Source organism: Sycon ciliatum, chromosome 2 (assembly GCF_964019385.1).
Source record: "Sycon ciliatum chromosome 2, ocSycCili1.1, whole genome shotgun sequence".
Lineage (NCBI taxonomy): Eukaryota > Metazoa > Porifera > Calcarea > Leucosolenida > Sycettidae > Sycon > Sycon ciliatum.
Genome location: NC_088644.1, coordinates 23,147,669 through 23,166,337, shown reverse-complemented (window position 1 = coordinate 23,166,337; position 18,669 = coordinate 23,147,669). Strand labels below are relative to the sequence as shown.

Here is an 18,669-nt window from a genome sequence, read left to right as displayed (position 1 = left end):
TGTTTGTGTCGGAGGACCCTTGGCCTTGGGTAGGTCATTGAATACTTTGTACTGTACGGCTACAAACATAGTTTTTATTGAAGTGTACTGGAAAGCAATGAAAGGAATAAATCAATGAATGTCCATCCGCATGGGCTCATTTAAATTCAACTGTTGATCACGTATGGATGTTGAGAAGGGAAATTATCATGGAAAGCAAAACAAAATTATCATTGCGAGAATAATTTATTCTCGCAATGAAATATTCTGTTTTACACCTCCGACAAAGGAAAAATCGTTTTACATGTAAATGTACATTGACGGTGTTTTTCAGCATACCTGACCTCCATACCGTAATTATGTTAGGAGCAATTTGACCAGCCAGAAAGCAAAAAAATGAGCGTTTTAAATTAATGATCGAGATTTAGTCCATTACTAGTTGTGTGTGGAGTTATCCAAAGGCATTGGTTCTGGTTCTGTGCTTGATGTTCTCACTTGCAGTGCTTTGCTACAGCTAGCCATGGCCAGTGCTCTGTGCGCTGTCAGCATCCCAGCACAGGATTGGGCCGACACGAATGATAGCTGCACAGCATCGTGGCCCAGGGAAGACCCTGGCAATTTCTGTAAGCTTCACACATACTAGTGTGACACTACCAGTCTTTGTGGCATGCATATTCATACTACAACTAGAGTTCCAAAAAAAATTTCACGGTTCGCGTGAAAGCCGGGTTTTCCGCATCCGTAGGAACGCCACCACCCTTCAAGGATCAAGGCGCAGATGCAGCTCCTAAAGCGGTGGGAGGTGAGTAGATCAGCTCACCAGCAAGTGGTCAAAGACCGAAAATCCCATTCACTGCATCCATGTTTTCCTCGTGCCAGGCCACGAGTTCCCAATTAACTGTGGGTCGCAGCACGGCTGGAAAAAATCCTTCCGCTTCCAAGCAGGACTTTTCCCCTGGTACATAGAAATCACAGAAGGAGAACCCGTTTAGTAGAACACAGCTTCATCGTTCGTGAAAAACTTCATTTCAACGCTTTCAAAATGATTGACATTAATAATTATTTTCAGGTGAGACCACATTTATACATACATGTACCTTAAAAATGGCACAATAGTCGTGCAGCTTGGCTACTGCAATGGGATTTTGATATCAATTGGAAATACTTTGTTTTCTACTGTGACTTTCAACTACATTGTAAATGTTCTGGTTTGCTTTCAGGCTATCAAGAGATGTGCAGGACAGGCGAGCATATGATAAATCTCCGTGGCCTAGACATTACTGATCTGGCCTGCAGTGAAATAATATCAGATCAGCTGTTGACGGTGGAAGACGCCGGCTGCCCCGCCGGGCACACGCCTGGTCCACCACGCATGGACTTCTACGACACTGGCGTGTTTGTGGAGTACGGTGTACTCACTCCTCATTTCAGCATTGCTGTGCGCTGGAGAGATCCTGACGGTATGTCCCATTAATGTTCATAATAAATCAATATTTTCACTAGTTAGAGGGAAAGAGACAAACGGGAAAAGTCTGAAGAAAAAATTGACTGTCACCACCAGGACTCGAACCAGGGACCCTCGCTTGTAGCTAGCGATGCTCTAACCACTGAGCTATGGTGTAGTTGTCATCCCAGCAGAGACTGTTCAACATTTTCTTCAGACTTCGTAACTCACACTTCCTGTGAATCCACACAGGCGGGTGGGACGCAGCCCTCACTGTACCCACACACTTCACGTACACTCTAGCACGCGGGGATTAATTAATTAATAATAATACTAATATTAACTGGTTTGAGGGAAAGAGACAAACGGGAAAAGTCTGAAGAAAAAATTAAATGTCACCACCAGGACTCGAACCAGGGACCTTCGCTTGTAGCCAGCGATGCTCTAACCACTGAGCTATGGTGTGGTCGTCATCCCAGCAGAGGCCGTTCAACATTTTCCTCAGACTTCGTAACTCACACTTCCTATGAATCCACACAGGCGGGTGGGACGCAGCCCTCACTGTAACCCACACACTTCACGTACAAACTAGCACGCGGGGAGCCCCAAGTCATAAAATATTAACTGGTTTGAGGGAAAGAGACTAATAATACTAATAATAATGATAAAACACAGTTCGCAAGTAGTCCAAATGAAACATATGGGGTTAATGCATATGTCCTATGTATGTCCGTCCCATTGCTCTGCTTACTTCATACTTTAATTTGAAATGTAGTTAACCAGATTGCGCTCTGGGTCATTGGATGTAATTGCCTGTGCCCCCGGGGCACTACTGCACTTGCAGGTGGAGGGTCCTTCCTTACTCCAATGTGTGCGTGTAGTACATCTTCCGGCTATGCCAGAAGAGATGCAGGGACGCATTAGATGTACCAGGCAGTTCTCCTCAAGCAATATCTAATCTTCTTTTGTCACACGGCAGCAGGCTGCCGAAGAGAACTCTTCAACTTGAGCAATGGGGCCACAGCTAATTATTTCCTTCCATTTGCTTCTTGTTCAGATGATACTAACTTGATTGGGTACAGATTGGAGCTTAAGTCTTTTGCGGGAAATATCCTGGAGTCATTCTACTTCTCCAAGGTCAGAGACATTATGCTACTAGTGTGTCGAGTTTTCTTGTTGCCTAGCCAGTGAGTAGTTCGACATGCACACGGGTGGCAGATTTGCCCAATCATCCGATCTGTACTGTTGGGTATTTGTACAATGAAAATCATTCTTGAGTGCCAAGCTCCATCAGCCTGGTTGATTTTAGATAGGCGGCGATGTTTGCATTGTTCAAGTGTTGTACGATCATGTACATGTGCACGTGTGTGGGATTGTAATCCAAATCACTTGTTTCATTGCAAAGCATACCCTCCTATGATTATAGCGTTAGCGTACAAGTATCATGGCAGACACGGAAATGGAAGGATACCTGTTACTAGTATAAGTTTTTTTGGAGACGAAATGCAGTCACACTCAAGAAAAGAACAAATTTCAGGCTCCTCACAGTCAATATTTTGAAACATTATCCATATGTAATTTTATTGCTTTCTAATCAGGTGGAACATGGGCACAGAAATAAACTGAACAAGCGCCCGCAATGCTTTTTATGCAAAAGAAATGAGATTGAAATAGCGCAAAGAGGAGCAGCCAAACATGGCAAATGTGCATAACCTCATACACATGCATGTAGAAACATGTGTCTATTGTTGTCGCAATCGTGTGACATCACAGACTTGTTTGGTTCCTTCGTACTTGCACCTATTTGTCCGATTCCTTATAAGTACATGAGGTTATGCATCTTACCACGTTGTTTCTGGTTCCTCTTCTTAGCACTGTTCCTATCACATCTCTGCTGTATAGAATTTATTGCAGGTGCTTTTTAGTTAGTTTCTTTTTGCATGTGTTCCACCTGATGAGAAGGCAATGAAAGTCCTTGTGTAAAGGTTTTCAAGAATGTTGATTGTGAAGAGTCTGAAACTAGCTCTATCAGTTATCAGCGGGGCTATATTATGTTACAGTAAAACCTGTTAAGGTGAACACTCTGATATGGTGATCACCTGTCCTAGAGGACCACTGCCACTAGAACCAGGGGATGCTATTTCCAATTTTCCAGTCAAATGACCCTGGATAATGAGACCAGCTGTACACAGGGACCACATTTGTAGGCCCCCCGAGCGGTCGGCTCATACTGGTAGGTTTCACCGTATAATTATGTATCGTAACTAGTCGAACTGCCTGTAAGTTATACAAGTGCTACTGCATGTTTTGATTACCTATTGCAGGAGACAACTGCATCACCGGCATATCCCAGACTGAACACAATGGAGATTGTTCCTCACACTGGACTTTGCGCCAACAATGATCTATGGCCGTGCATTGTCACCAAGCTGCTAGCGTCTGGTCAGCTCATTGGACAGTCCACTGAAGCAGAATACAAAATTGTGGTCAGTATGGCCTTAAAAGGTTTCGAGCCTGACCATGCTTCATCAGTTATTACTGCTCTTACTGAACCCATTCCTTTCAGTGTTGAGTCCAATAGTAGATTGCTAGATCAGCTGCCCACCTGAGACAGTGAGTGCTTTCCTGAAATCCCTCTTTATCAATTCGCAGTCCAGGGGCGTCGGAAGGTATTTTAGTGTGGTACGGTCAGCCATCTGAAGTACAATTTGCTCATGGAGGAGGGATGGCTGAGCCGAAAAGTTTGGAAATTTTGAGCCCAAATCAGTGTATTTTATTGATTCACGGGGTATCTGGGGCAAATAGTGGTACGGTCAACGCCGTAGTGACCGTACCGTGTGCGACGCCCCTGCAGTCTGCTTTGTGTTGTTCTTCAGCAGTCAGTTGATTGCGACGGACACTGATGTTGGGAATGTGTGCTAATCTCCTAGGTAACTTCATTGCCTCTGAAAGATGCTACAGACAGCCGTGGGCACTCCGTGGAGAGCACTCTCAACATTCCCTGTAAGACACGTTTTGAGTTTTGAGAGGCGTTGAAACTGCAGTGCATTGTGACCCATTCATCCGTGCTTGTGACCCATCAAGTCTCTAAGGAATATCCACACTGATAATCAAGTATCATGATGAGGTTACAGACTAGGTCAAGCCACCACTGTTGAATACTGTGCACTCTAAGTGTTGTGATACTCCGGTATGCTCCCGTGCTCTAGTGCTCCTGAATTGGTCAACACCTTTATTGCTAGATCCTACCAACACAGGCTAGGACTTAACAGCTTGTCCACTGGGCCATCTCCTGGGGAGCCGTGCTACCACACAATCTCAGCCAGGCCATCCCTTAAAGCCCTCGAACCATAAATGTCACAGTTGCTACTACATGGCTTAGTAGAATCACCTGGCAGCCCCAGCATTAACGTTATTATTATATATTATAGGCTACTCAGGGGCGAATCCAGGAGGGGTTCCCTAAATTTCCTAAATGTACTACTGGCAACCGTATGCATGTGCATGTACATGTATCAGCTATTCAGTTTTGACTATACTGGAACCCCCTGTAGAGATCGCTGGATCCGCCGCTGCTACTTCGAAGTATTTATAGCCTTGCTTTTAACAACTGTGTCGCTGACAACAGGCTGCATGCAATGTAACTTGAAGTCTTTTGTTGATTGCGTTCACAGCATGTGAGGATATGGGATGCCTGCGCGATGTCAGAGTATCTGAACCATCATGCCAGAACCCCTCTCACCGTAAGGGAATATCTGATCTGCAGTCGTGGCTACTACTCAAGTAGTAGCCATGACTGCAGATTGGTACTCATCTATAATTATTTGAAACGAATGGATGGACAGTGGGTCACTATGATTACTAAACCAGTTGTGTTTGTTTGACAAAGGCAATATCGTATTTTCCGGAGTATACTGCGCACTTTAGATGTGCTATTTTCGGCCCTAAATCGCAGGTGCGCACTATGCTCCGATTTTGAAATGCATGTACTTCAATGAAGATTGAAGTGCGCACCCCCAATGAAGATTGGGGGTGCGCGTTATACAAAGGTGCGCACTATACTCCGGAAAATACGGTATGTGGTGTGGGGGACTGTGGTTTGCCTTCTTATCTACAAATGGATAGGCTCTGACTTGTGGCAGCCTGGGTATGACCGTGTACAGGCTCCGTGACTTGCGGCAGGGGTATGACTCACTGTACAGGCTCCGTGACTTGCGGCAGGGGTATGACTCACTGTACAGGCTCTGTGACTTGTGGCAGCCTGGGTATGACTGTACAGGCTCTGTGACTTGTGGCAGCCTGGGTGTGACTGTACATGGCCATGCCCATTCCTATGATGCAATGAATCCAGACCACTCCCTGCAGTACAACATTGCGACAATGCGGCCGTGAATATATTTACTACACTGCTATCCACAGTGTGTGTGTGTGTGTGTGTGTGTGTGTGTGTGTGTGTGTGTGTGTGTGTGTGTGTGTGTGTGTGTGTGTGTGTATGTATGTGTGTACAATGGATTTGTTTCTTGTTGGTGTGTTTTTATGTTTCTGTTCTGTAGCTGTAGTCCAGATGTCTGATCACTTGTGCAAGTGCTGTAAGTCTGTCTGTATCCGGGCCTCAATGGACAGTCCAGGTGGACTTGCCCTGGCTATGTTCTGTCCCACTGGCTCTATCATCAGAGAGTTACTCTGCTGCATATTGGACCTATCAGGCCTACAAGTACAGTACTAAGGCCTTTGTCATTTGTGACCCACAGAAAGATGGCCATTGTTTGTCTTCTTTTGCACTTTGACATTTATAATTTTTTTTGTCAAAAACTTGTCTGGAATGTGCTGTAATATTAAAGCACCAATCCGACCTTGTTCAATGATGAAATGTCAAACCCAGTCTTTGCATCGTGCGTTGTTCTCCTGCAGCTTTTAAGGAACCGATTTCTTTTGCTAACATTTCCGTGACCATTATGAATGCGACAACGGGCAGTGCATATGTCAGCGTGTTCTTGCAGTGGGTGGCTCCTATACAGTGTACACTGCGAGTAGTTGTCTACAGGCATGGCCAGAGACTGCGCTGCAGGTCAACTCAGCGTAACTGTCGTGACCAGCTCATACTCAATGTAAGTAACTTCAGTGTCCGATGTAAGATTGCATGTACATCAGGGGCGTAGCACCCGCTACGACTGGTACGACCATGGCCGTACCACTTTTCGAAAAGTTTGGTCCGTCCGGAACGTGCAAAACCGTAATAAAAAAATCAGGATCCATCCAGATGCATATAATTATGCCCACATATGACCTTTTTCTAGACTCGTACTCGTACTCGTAGATCTGTTATGCATCTGCAGTCGCACTGAGTACTGTACTCAACTCGACTGCACAGTCAGTGTGCCAGAAGTTCCCAGAACGCAGGATTTTGTGTCTTTTTTTACAAAATTTTCACGGGGGACGTCCCCCGGACCCCCCTCCAACAGGGCTTTCGGCCGCGCCCACCTTCGGTCGTACCACTTCCAAAACCCCTCCTACGCCCCTGTACATGTATACTGTACAAACCTGCTATCACTTGTCTCTGGTTCTGTTTGGTGAAGAAGAAAACTCTACAGTGGGCACTAACAGTAATAAAGCATTGCCCGTACCATACATCTATATCTCCTTTAGTCCTGTACGTGTACACATGCGGGCCTAGCGTGTTCTTCGAAGTAGCAGTCTTATTGATCTATTAACATGCGTTCCTCCATTGGATGTAAATGTGAGAAGTCTTGTTCTGGTGTTTTCGTTATCTCTGTCTCAGAGTACGAATGTGACCTCATTTCCACAGGCAGTATATCACATACTCCGCATCGGGCACACACTGCACGATGGTGACCATTTGAAACTGATGGTAAGATGGAATGGTCATGGTCCACATTATTGTATGGGTGACTCAAAGAACTGAATAACTATAGGTATGGTCCTGTTTGGTGGCCATCCAACGGAAGGTTGCGCATGTTGAGGTTAGGGGTTAGGTAAACATAGAAAGGTATCCTTTCCAAGTTTCCAAGCGGCTTGTATATCGGTAGGTAACTTGGACTTTATCTCAAATTCTTTGCCATTGTCGAGCCACCACGATCCCAGCCGGGAATTCTGTGCATTTTGCTAAGGCCCAACATACTGGTTGACTTTGCCTTTCCTTTTCAACATGCAGTACAGAGACCTACTCAACAAAGTGTTGATGGTTGGCTGCAATGGAGTCTTCGTATCCTGGGAAATTTTGTGCATGAATAGCCTTTCATCTGAATCCTACTTTTCATGAGCCATAGAATCTATGCTACTACGTTGTGCTTGCTTGCAGGTTGAGACAGTGGACACGTCACGAATACACACCATAGCCAGTCACGTGTACAGTTCACCCACTGCCTTGGCGCAGTCACCATCAGCACAATCCAAGGCTGCTTTTGACCAAGCTGCATCGACTAGCAATGCAACCCGGCCTTACATTGATGTAACCTCCACGGGTGACAGGGATACCAGCTCCAGTGTGGAACCTGAAACATATTCCGATCAGACAATCATCGTCTATGCGGGTAAGGTTCTGGTCATAAATCCAGCACGAAAATGGCCTTGGCACAACTATACCGAGAGGTGCTGACCCAATCAGCCAACTTGACCGTGACTATTCTCATGTACGACCGAGAGTTGTTATTCACAAGGTTGACAGTAGGTCTCGGTTTAAGTGTTTTAAAACTCCAACCGGTTTGTGATATGTTTATTTGTGTGCTGTTCAGGAATTGCTGCAAGCATCTCTCTTATCATATTGATCTGCATCATCTTGGTCATTTCCCTGAACTATCAATCTGGCCGCCGCAAAGGACACGTGTCATGTAAGAACAGAATGTGGTGCATGTATTCCATTTCTTGTTCTGCCATGCTGCACACTTGAAAAGCTTTGGTACACACCTGGTCAGAGACTGTTATTGAAAAGGTCGAAGAGTGTGTAAAGTTTGAGCATGGACAAGTATGTACATTAGGATGCGTGTGATGTGTGTGTGCGTGTGCGTGTGTGTGTGTGTGCGTGTGTGTGTGTGTGTGTGTGTGTGCGCGTGTGTGCGTGCGTGCGTGCGTGCGGGCGTGTGCGCGTGTGCGTGTGTGCGTGTGTGTGTGTGTGTGTGTGCATGGTCTGTAATCAAACATTTGATAGTTAGTAACGTGTAAATACTGTACCTGGCAGGCAGTGGCAGCGCATCAGGAAATGCAACAGATTCACCAGTGCATGTTCTAACGTTCTTTCTTGTAGGTAATCGCTAGGTGCCATTCCCAATCCATTTCGTTCGGGGTAGTACGGTGACAGATATGTGTGTTTTCATACCCACTTTAGGCTGCAGATGTGCAAGGAGGGTGGTACAGGATGTTACGCTAGCCGGCACAGAGGTATAGTGATTATGCACTGTTCACTGTTTACACGCATATCATGTCCAAGAGCTGCTAGAAAAACAAGTTTGGAGCTGTAGTTTCTATCTGTAGAATTTTTGGTAATCTTGTAAGCAGATGTGAGTAGGGTAGTAATGAAGTCCAGAAGAAATTTACACAATCTGTAGAAAAATAGCTGCAACCAATGAAGCAAGTTGCAAAATACATACCTTGACTGGTGTGAGAGCTATTGCAACTGACCCGCTCATCAATAATCTTTATTATATTGTTTCGAAAGTCTGAAAGGTAATATTTCGGTAACACACCCTTTAAGTTACTTCAGGTACTCTTAGGAAAAGTTGTGTTCGCAGTGGTGTTCAACCAGTCCAACGCTGATGTGGTGTTGGGTTTTGCAGGATCTCAGCGAGCAGTGCAGACTACCGATAAACAACAAGCGTGTGTACATCAGCTATTCACGTATGACGGACCGTATCAAGGAGAACACGCTTCACTTGTATCATGCCCTGAGACAGGAAGGTGTGAATGTCATCTTGGATGCTTACCACCAACAGGAAATCCTCGAGATTGGCATGGAACCCTGGATATCTCACCAAGTGACCTGCTCAAAGTTTGTTATTGTGATTTTGGACGAAGGTCATCCCCTCAACTTGACCCAGTTGGTAAAGGAAGAGCTTTTGAGGACTACAGATTGTGATGAACTGCAGCGTGCATTGGTTGAATGCAGCCTCATACAAAGCGCAATGTTTACAGGTCAGATGAATTTCATCGTTCCAGTTCTCATTGGATCGACTTCAGTGGGACAAGTAGCCTCTGTGCCGCATACACTGCGAGAGAAAACTTTGTACCGGCTACCCGCAGATTTTAATGCTCAGAGTGAAACTTTCCGCAGTTTGCTAGGACGCCTGCACGGCCCAGTTGTTGCCTAGCTACCACCACCCCCCACACCTGCTCTCTCAACCCCAGATTTCTGGCCATATTATTTTTAATTTCAAATTGGCATGGGATGATATCATGTAGAGTGGTGGACATGACCTTAATTGACTAATTTATTCTCCGAGTATCCTGCAACTTCTTGATTATTATAGAGATTGAGACCTTGATTAGTTGATATTGAATCTTGATTCTAACAAAATCACCATTGCATGAAGGGTGAACTTGTCATGTACATAGATGGCAGTTAGCCTGTGTTTCAAATTCAAACTCGAAAATCTTCAAAAATCATCATTAAATTTTCGCCTCAACACCAAATGGGGCTTGTTGAATTTGTCAATTGTCAAGCTCAGTTTCAAGTCGGAAATGAACAGGCAGACTGGACAACTCAATAAGACATTGTTCAAGATTCTGCAATGAAAACCAGCAAATATTCTCCATGGCTTAGTGAAGACCACGTGATCAAGAAATTTTCACACTATAAATCGAAATACATGTACTCCTCCTAGTTCTGTTGATTGAAGTTGACCATTCATTCATTGCTGGTCAATTGGCACTCTGCAGGCTGATGCGTGTAGTACCAGTAGGCTTGACTGGAAGAAAACATCTCCATTGATACTCCGCTCTCTGATCAGTCACCATGATCACGTCACATACTTCTGGCTGCGACGACGACTTGCATGAGCTGTACAACCCCAGTTTGCCATCATGATGTATAAACACTGTTATTGTGTATGCAGCAGAACCTGACAGCTGAGGCGGAGACACACTGGCCCTGGGATATCCGCAGTCCTGTTCTTTTGGCCAATTCCTTTGTCTCTGCAGATGATTCCAAATCATACAGATAGGATATTGCATGGCCAAGTCATCTCGTGTTAGTGAACAATTCTGATGCTTCTGCAAATCACCGAAGACAGGTTTCAGCACAGTACAACCAGCCGAAATAGTGCTAATACTACTAATGTCACTACATAGCAAAGTAGACTCAGCTTGGTTCGACTTGCTGACGAATTTGAAACGGTAGCAGGGTTGTTCTGAGTAGAGGAGAAGGAACCATGACCTAAGGATGTGTGTTGGTGAATGTCTATTGCTCTGTTGCCACTTGATGCATGTCGGGGATTTCCCGGTCTACCGCCACAAACCACCAAATCATCCAGAGCATCAGCCGTTAGGGATCGAGACTGTGATGTGTGTTCGCGTCTGAGCAGTCCGTAATACCGAGCCAGGCTCTCGGACACGACGCGTGTGTCGCAGCGACGAGGCACGCAGATACTCTGCGTGTTGATGCGCTGCTGGTGGAACTTAGTGTAGCGGTGACACACTTGGCCGTCGTGTCGTATTCTGCACTCCTCATTATAAGTATTCCTAGACCGTGAAATACCTCGACAGTCTCTCAGGCACTGATTGGCAAATGCGGAACATCTCGTTCTCAGAAATGATTCGACGCAGTCGCCTTTCTCCTCTGCGCTCAGCCTGGGACAGTACATTGCTAAGTCACCCGAGGTCACTGCACGATTCAGACACTGATCGCGCTTTTTCTCAATGCATCTTATGACGCCTTGTACGCAACCCAGCAATGGTCCAAAGGTCGATACATCTTCACCAAACACGGCATGTGAGGACAGCGTGCACTGCAGTTTTCCGCCAATGGCGCTGTTTGTTGCGAGTGCTGCTCGACTGTGAAACTGCCTACGCGTCCTGGGCACACTCCATGCTGTGCCACTCTGCTGCGGGTGCTGGATCTGGGTGCGTGAAGCGACAGCTGCTGACATGCGCCTGCGACTTCGACTTCGACGTGGCAAGACCGAGTGCCCGGTGTAAAACTTCAGCATTCGTTGCCAGGTGTCGTCGGCTTTGGAACGCCTTACTGCGCGCTTCAAGTAAGCTTGATCTCGAGCTGGTGCTGCACTGCTTAGAGCTACGAGAAGAATCAAATCATCCAGGCTAGGACTTAGCTTGAGGCTGGCTTCACTAGGTTCTGCTGCAGAAGCAATATGCCGCTGGATTGCAGCAGGTTGCATGAGTTTCTGAGGGGAACCTCCACGAGCGGCTGCTTCTTCCGATACACTTCTGTCAACGGCTGTGGAAACCGTCCAAGCTACATGTATGTGAACGAGCAGCACGAAGGCTGTGGCGCCGTGTATGCAACGGACCTGCGACATGGAAGCAGTGATCAGTATTAGCCGCTCCAACATCACAGCTCGCCAATGGCACAACGCCTTAATGTAAGGACTTCTGGGGTGCCTCCTTCTTGAGACAGGAACGGGAGGCGATCTGCCACTTCCACTCTAATACACTGTGGTTCAGCCTGGAGAAAAGAGCAGGAAAAAGCACAGATGGAGAACAGCAGGATGATTAAGGGTCATGTTTAGATTCTAAGATTGATGATTGATAAAAAATCTAACTTGAACCAGCCAGGTCCCAGGAACACAATGCAATTAACGACTAGACATCAGATTCGTTCGAATGTCTACTGAGATATCTACGCTTTTCCTGATAGCACATTGAAGTCCATCTTCCGCAGTCCAATACATTACTGCCCGCCCAGCAAAGTAAAGATTTCAGGCACTGCGAGATCATGATTGTTGCCACATTCCAGGCGCAGAATCGGCCATACGATCTATGTAAATCAAAACCAATAGGTTTCGCTCCGGCGGTTCCTAAACCACTCCACGGCAGCTCACTACCCTCAAGCATGAGCCTGCATTTCTACACCATGTCTCTTAGCGCAGTGCTCGTGCAAAGATACTTCGAGGTACACTTGAGATTCCGTGTTAGGTAGAAGTGGCTACATGAGACAGTGGCGTTGCATGGTTGGATGCTCTGCATTCGTGTAATATCATTCGTGCGCGGGAAGGATACGGGAAGTATAAGAAGACCTTTTGTCCTTGTCCTTCTATCCGTCCTTCGAAGTGCTACGATCCTGTTAGAGTCGGCGTCAAGCCACTGTCAGAGAGAGTATGCAGTGTCTCCGTCCTGACCTGGCCTCATCACAACCACCGCGTACTCAGTAGCTATCACAGTAGTCAGTGTGATTGACACATGGGATCTCAGCGCCATAACTGGCATAAGCGGTCAGATGTTCCGTCCTTCTGACGTGTAGACTTGGCATTCGGCGCCGAATTGGAGAAGTGGTGTCATGGCGTCCCAGCACTAATTTTTTCTTACTTTCAGCTTACCGTAATTCCGCGCATATAAGCCCACGGGCCTATATCCGGATATAAGCCCACCTCCGTTTATAAGCCCATGGGCTAAATAAGAAACGTGTTTTACTAGCTATGTTATCCCCAAAATGCATTATTTCACATAAGCCCATGGGCTTACATGTATATGCGCGGAATTACGATATGCTTATCACAGTGGTACATTGACCTCCATCAATGCACAACAGGGATGAAAGAAAGATGGCGATTAATGAAGGCAGTAGATATGCGCCTAAACGGACTCTAAACATACACACATGTACATACATGCACATGGACGATAGTGACTCGCCTGCCCCGATGTTGTTGGTTGCATGCTTTCAAGAGAAAAGTAAAGTGAAAACATGGTGTTGTTTGCTGTGAGTCATAATAGATAATACCCTCTGATTGTTCGGGGAAGAACTCACAGAATATGAAACCTGAAGTGCACTTGCAATGACACTGTATGCTTGCGGCCTAGTATTATACCCTTCTCTATGTGCACAACTGACAATGCACTGTAAAAATCGGGCATTGTCCTCTGTAGACTGAGGTTGGCGCGTTGCACTCCCCTCAAATTGCTTGCAGTCTACAGGAATGTAATGCTTGATCGTTTTTAAAACTCCCACTGGTGCAATCGAGGATAACGGAGCAATTTGCGAACTAAAACTTGGAGAGCAAGGCATTTTCTTTACCTTTTCCAGGGGGCGTCTGAAGTACATGTACATGGTCGGACTAAAATCAAAGAAAGTCATACATATACACAATCATACAGGTAGATCACACAGGTAGATCATAGATTTGTGGATTTGTGGATTACCCGCTGAGTGGATAAACAGGTTTTCCACACTGTCCTGTGGGATCCTATGTTCGGTCAGAGCCAAAGCGCGTAGATTATTGCTACAAATCTGTGCATCAAATGATCGCGCCACGCAATGGGTTTTGTCACGATGCCAGAACAGACGAGCCGCGTGTCCAGCTGCCGAAAGGCGTTCCCTCTCCTCTATTCCTGGGTTTATCTCCTCACAACATTACACTGGGCTTGTAGGGGCAAGTGCCGTTCCATTCCCGTTATGCATTCTTGCTATAATGGAAGACCTTGTTCGTGAAATTAGGGTTACAAATGTCTTACCAACAGCGGGTGATGTCCACACGCGACTATACAGTGACATCACTCAGCGAGTACAGTATGTAGTCTTGACTGCAGTCGTAGTCGTACTGGATCAGCGTGCACTTGTGTTGCTGCTGCTGCACATCCATTCCGAACTTCATTTCTTCTACATACTTGTAGCAACCACGATCCAGCATAGCAGGTTACTGCATGTCCACCAGTTCTCCGACAACCTTTCACCGCGCAAGAGACAAGGCAAGAAAGCAGGGATCCCCGGGAGTGATCCGCGGCAATTCGTCGAGTACTTATGATGCCTTCGCGTTTTGTTCAACGCCAAGGCTGTGATGGTGGTGTCTCACTTGGGGCGAAAGTGAAACCGAAAGCGACACCAGTAGCAGACGGACTGACACCACAGCATTCGGCTCCTCTCAGTTTTACATGCTGTCCTGTCGGGCCAATCGGTCTGTGCCAGCTACCTATGTAAGGATGTGTCACTGCTGAGTGGGGGCTATTTCAGTGGATACCTGCAACTCTACAAGTACAAGCGCTGGGGGTGTCTCTGGATCGCTTGAAGTAGATGCGGTACTACTGGCGAAGCTCACGAGTGATTTAAAGCACACACCATTGTCGCGTAGTTACGTATCGACGGAACTACAGTACGCGGAGCAGGTACAATAACTGCTCAGTAGCATGGCTAGAACCTTGCAGCGACCATGTGACTAGGCAAGCGCTGAATAATGTTCTAGTTGTCAATCCACACTGGGACTGGAAGTAACTGAGCATCGCTCGATTACCGCATAGCGGCCACTCAATCGAATACTGGCCTCGTCGCTATTGCAACCAGGCACAACAGCAAGTGCACGCCCGTATAGTGCTCCAAGAGGAATCCAAAAGACCTTACCTACTCGCATTGCCTGTTAGCAGGTGTCGTCAGACGTCTCAACAAACGAGCGTGTACAGGGTCAGAGCAGGAAGGTAATGTGCCGTGCGGTTGGCAGCGGCAAGAGCGTATTTCAATACAGGCCAACTACTGCATTGGCAAGTCGGAGACCGGCGGCTGATCAGTACAGGCAGTATTTTGACATTTAGACAGCAACCTGACGAGGAGGCTTCTTCCTGCTACGTTCCAGCTCTGGAAGCGTCTACCCAAGCTACTGATTATTATGATGACTCTAGTATGGGGATAGGATTTCAGAAAGGAATGAGAGGGAACTCTCTTCCTTCGCATCACCAGGAAAGGGCAACCTAGGTTTTTCAAAAGAAGCGATACTGTCCGCGCGGAAGCTTATAACGGAGATGGACAGGAGTGTGTGAACGTTTAGCCAGAGGCAAGATGCGAATAACAGGTTAGAGGATTCGGCAGGGCATGATGAGTTCTATCATTACCCGATGAACACTTTTTTGCTTGGTTGGATGCATGTGTGACCTGAAGGAGAAACTAGGGAAAGGTGAGACTTGATCACGCGTTTAGTGTGTGTGTGCTCATGGTCTTGCTGCCGTTTCCGCAATCTTCAAGGCAATCATCTTCTCACCAAAGATGGATGGTGTGAGAAATTTGATAATCGTGTAGAGTTTCACCACAGTGAGAATATCAGCTTTATCCAAAAGCTCCAGGGGATGAAAAGGGACAAGTGTGAAGAGACAATGTACTGTTACCGCAAGGACTTGAAACCAGGCACCTTTGCTTGTGATCAGCAATGTTCTACCCAGCTCCCAGCTATGGTGTACGAGTCGTCTTCCCAGCAGAGACTGTTCAACAGTCTCTTCAGACTTTGAACCTAACGCACCCAGTGCAACTACTCAGGCTTTTTTTCTTTTTTTTTCTACAAAATCCACATATCTCCAGACACTGGGGTGAATGATGGAGTGTGGTGGTGGGGCCCATTAAGCTCCGCCGACCAGAAGTCTCGGCTTCATAGGTCCATGGACGCACCAAAGGGATATTGGGTAGGGAGGATTAAATTGAAAAAGAAAACAGAAGAAAGAAAATGGAAAGATTGTATTGCTCAGTGAGCAAAAGAATAAGTTGAGTATTGATGTGAACGCTGTTAGACTTCTAAATTCAAGAGGAGACTGTCTGTGAGGAGAGATTACATGTATGTCCAAGCAGCTGGTGTAACTCATACCTCATTGCACCCACATCTCACGCACAAACTAGCAGTACGCGGGGGGTAGCTAGTCCCGATGCATCGCAGTATTCATTAGTTTGAGGGAATGAAATATTAGAAACAACAAAAAACAAAAGTTGAGATCGTTCACTCAATTTCGTACATACTGCCATTCCCGAACAAGCTCTCAGCTGCACAATATGAATGAACGGGCTGTCAAATATTTCTGCCATTGGGCGTGAACAGGGCAATTATTGAGTGAGTAAGGGGAAGCAAGGATTAACTATTAAAGGCAGAGGAATGCTCTAGAACCCATACATCATGCAATTGGCAAGACAACCAAACAGTCTTCAGTTGGAAGGTGAAGAAATGGACAACAGAGCAAAAGAAAAGAAAACTATTACGACGAGTTGAGATATGTGTGCGTGACAACTTGACAAGTGCAAGTGCCAAGAGAGAGAGAGAGAGAGAGAGAGAAAGAGAGAGAGAGAGAGAGAAAGAGAGAGAGAGAGAGAGAGAGAGAGAGTGAGAGAGAGTGAGAGAGAGAGAGAGAGAGAGAAAGAGAGAGTGTGTGTGTCTGTGTGTGTGTGTGTGTGTGTGTGTGTGTGTGTGTGTGTGTGTGTGTGTGTGTGTGTATGTGTGATGTTCCAGGTGATAATTCCAATTGCATAAAGCGTGGGTTCTAGATTATTCCTGGCTTTATACCTTTTCATGCTCGCCTCCCATTCCTCAGCAATGTCCTGAGATGCCCAATGGGAGAAATATTGGCAAATCCTTTCAATCATTTTGTACCGTGACAGCTGAGAGCCTGTTCGGAAGTGGAAGTGTTTACGTGTACAAGTGGAAGGAAAACGCTTCAGTGGAGTTGGAGACTTCTGAGGAAATATTTCGTACAAAAAGTCTAACAATCTCTTCCCACCCATTCTGACCACAAGTCTAGAAACATGGTACAACGACACGAATAAGTACATGTACACATGTTCATGATACATGGATATGCATTTAGTTGACTCTCTCTTCTTCTTCGTAAGTAAAGAGGTTTCATGACCCATTGGCTTCCATCCCAGGGACATACAGCGGCCACCAGAATTCACTCCTGCACACTTGCCTGCACGTCGTGAATGTCTACAACTATCAGGAGTATGAAGTATCCAGGTTGCAGGTAGCCCATAGAATAATATGTTGTGCTTGAGATCACAATGCTAATGTATTGTTAGTCATGTCACATGCATGATCTTTACATGACATGTACCGGGCCTGGTACAGAATTATACATGTACTTTTACATATACATGTACATAATTGTACATGTCATGTACATTGTACACCGTTGTACATCGTATGCAGGCCTGTCGACGCAGGATGGTGCTGGGCATCGGCCATTGAGAACTGAATTTCGTCTGTTTTACGTGGAATTTCTTGGAGTTTCCCAATGTATTGTACTTGAATAAAATTCTATTTTACCTTTCATGGTATCTCAATTTTTTTCACGTCTACATGACTTTATTTTGCCCGTAAAAGAGGCCGTTACCCCCGAAAAAAATCCTCCGGTACATACGCATGTACATGTATACCTAAAATTTCATTATAAAACATCTAGAATTCATTGGCAGGATGATGAAGTCATACTTGAGAAAGGCAGTACTGCATGACTCAGTAGTACTGTAGTACGCGATGTCCTGTTCCAAGGCCATATATGGCCATGTACATGTACATGGCCATATATGGCCATGTACATGACTTTGTACATGTACATGGTTGTATGCTCTTTACTTGCACACAATTATAATGTTGATCCAAAGCAGACATACGCATCGCCCATATTGCCGTCTACTGTCCTTACCAGATGTTTGCATCCGACAGTTGCTACCCTATACTAGATTGCTCGAGATGGCATGCCATGGACATTAACTTTTAGAAGCATCTACCATCACGCTTGCCTGGTCTTGTTTAGAAGCGTGAAGGAGCATTTTTCGGTCTCTCACTCGCACAGTGACACTGTGTGCTTCCAAACGTGCATTCGTGGAGCTTCCGACATACAATGTACTATACTATGTCATATAACACATACATGACTAATGTCTGGTAGCAACGTTACGTGCCTGATGGTTATGCTATGACCGACAGCGTGAAGCTAGCAACAATAATTGACATTTGGAAGGCCTAGGAGCAGTCGGTGAAGCCTTTGACGGCAAACAGTAGATTGTATAAATGTGGTTTCACGTAGGTCATGGGACACTGCGGGATTGGAAACGACTTTTGCACACTAAAGTACGGAGAATCACTGACCTGCACAATGGCTGTAATTGCTGACCTGCCAGTATGCAGGATATTGAATACAGGCGTCAGGATGAAATTGAAAGTTCTCTCCCTAACGCTTCCCAATGCTTCCTCGGCGATGTCGACTCATTCACCGCGGTTCTGCCTCCTTCTCGCGGTGTTCAAGCAGATAATAATTATTATCGAGCTCATTGAGCCCAAGAGAAGCAAAATTATTATTGCTAGACTCGGGCTTCGACT

General features: G+C 45.9%; 2 protein-coding genes across 4 annotated transcripts in view; one reads left to right on the top strand and one right to left on the bottom strand.

The window, feature by feature from the left end:
- The window catches only part of LOC135809275 (uncharacterized), a 30,591-nt gene extending 20,778 nt beyond the window's left edge, over positions 1-9,813 (top strand). For both annotated transcript variants that reach the window (XM_065322589.1, XM_065322588.1), the window contains 13 exons: positions 481-602; positions 1,200-1,439; positions 2,481-2,560; positions 3,748-3,909; positions 4,354-4,426; positions 5,098-5,166; positions 5,977-6,012; positions 6,335-6,531; positions 7,203-7,292; positions 7,743-7,974; positions 8,176-8,271; positions 8,766-8,818; positions 9,214-9,813. In XM_065322589.1, the coding sequence (XP_065178661.1) occupies positions 481-602; positions 1,200-1,439; positions 2,481-2,560; positions 3,748-3,909; positions 4,354-4,426; positions 5,098-5,166; positions 5,977-6,012; positions 6,335-6,531; positions 7,203-7,292; positions 7,743-7,974; positions 8,176-8,271; positions 8,766-8,818; positions 9,214-9,744 (1,981 nt within the window). In that variant the 3' untranslated portion in view covers positions 9,745-9,813. The remainder of the gene's footprint in view (positions 1-480; positions 603-1,199; positions 1,440-2,480; positions 2,561-3,747; positions 3,910-4,353; positions 4,427-5,097; positions 5,167-5,976; positions 6,013-6,334; positions 6,532-7,202; positions 7,293-7,742; positions 7,975-8,175; positions 8,272-8,765; positions 8,819-9,213) is intronic.
- A 215-nt stretch (positions 9,814-10,028) lies between these two features.
- Positions 10,029-16,111, bottom strand: LOC135809276 (uncharacterized). 2 transcript variants are annotated; one of them, XM_065322590.1, is made up of 2 exons: positions 14,063-16,111; positions 10,029-12,056 (listed from the first exon to the last, which is right to left on the bottom strand). In XM_065322590.1, the coding sequence occupies exon 2, from the start codon at positions 11,941-11,943 to the stop codon at positions 10,669-10,671; it is 1,275 nt and encodes a 424-aa protein (XP_065178662.1). In that variant the 5' UTR covers positions 11,944-12,056; positions 14,063-16,111; the 3' UTR covers positions 10,029-10,668. The 2 variants fall into 2 exon arrangements, with proteins under 2 accessions (XP_065178662.1, XP_065178663.1); XM_065322591.1 differs by having other exon boundaries at positions 14,943-16,111.
- Between the last annotated feature and the right edge of the window lie 2,558 nt (positions 16,112-18,669).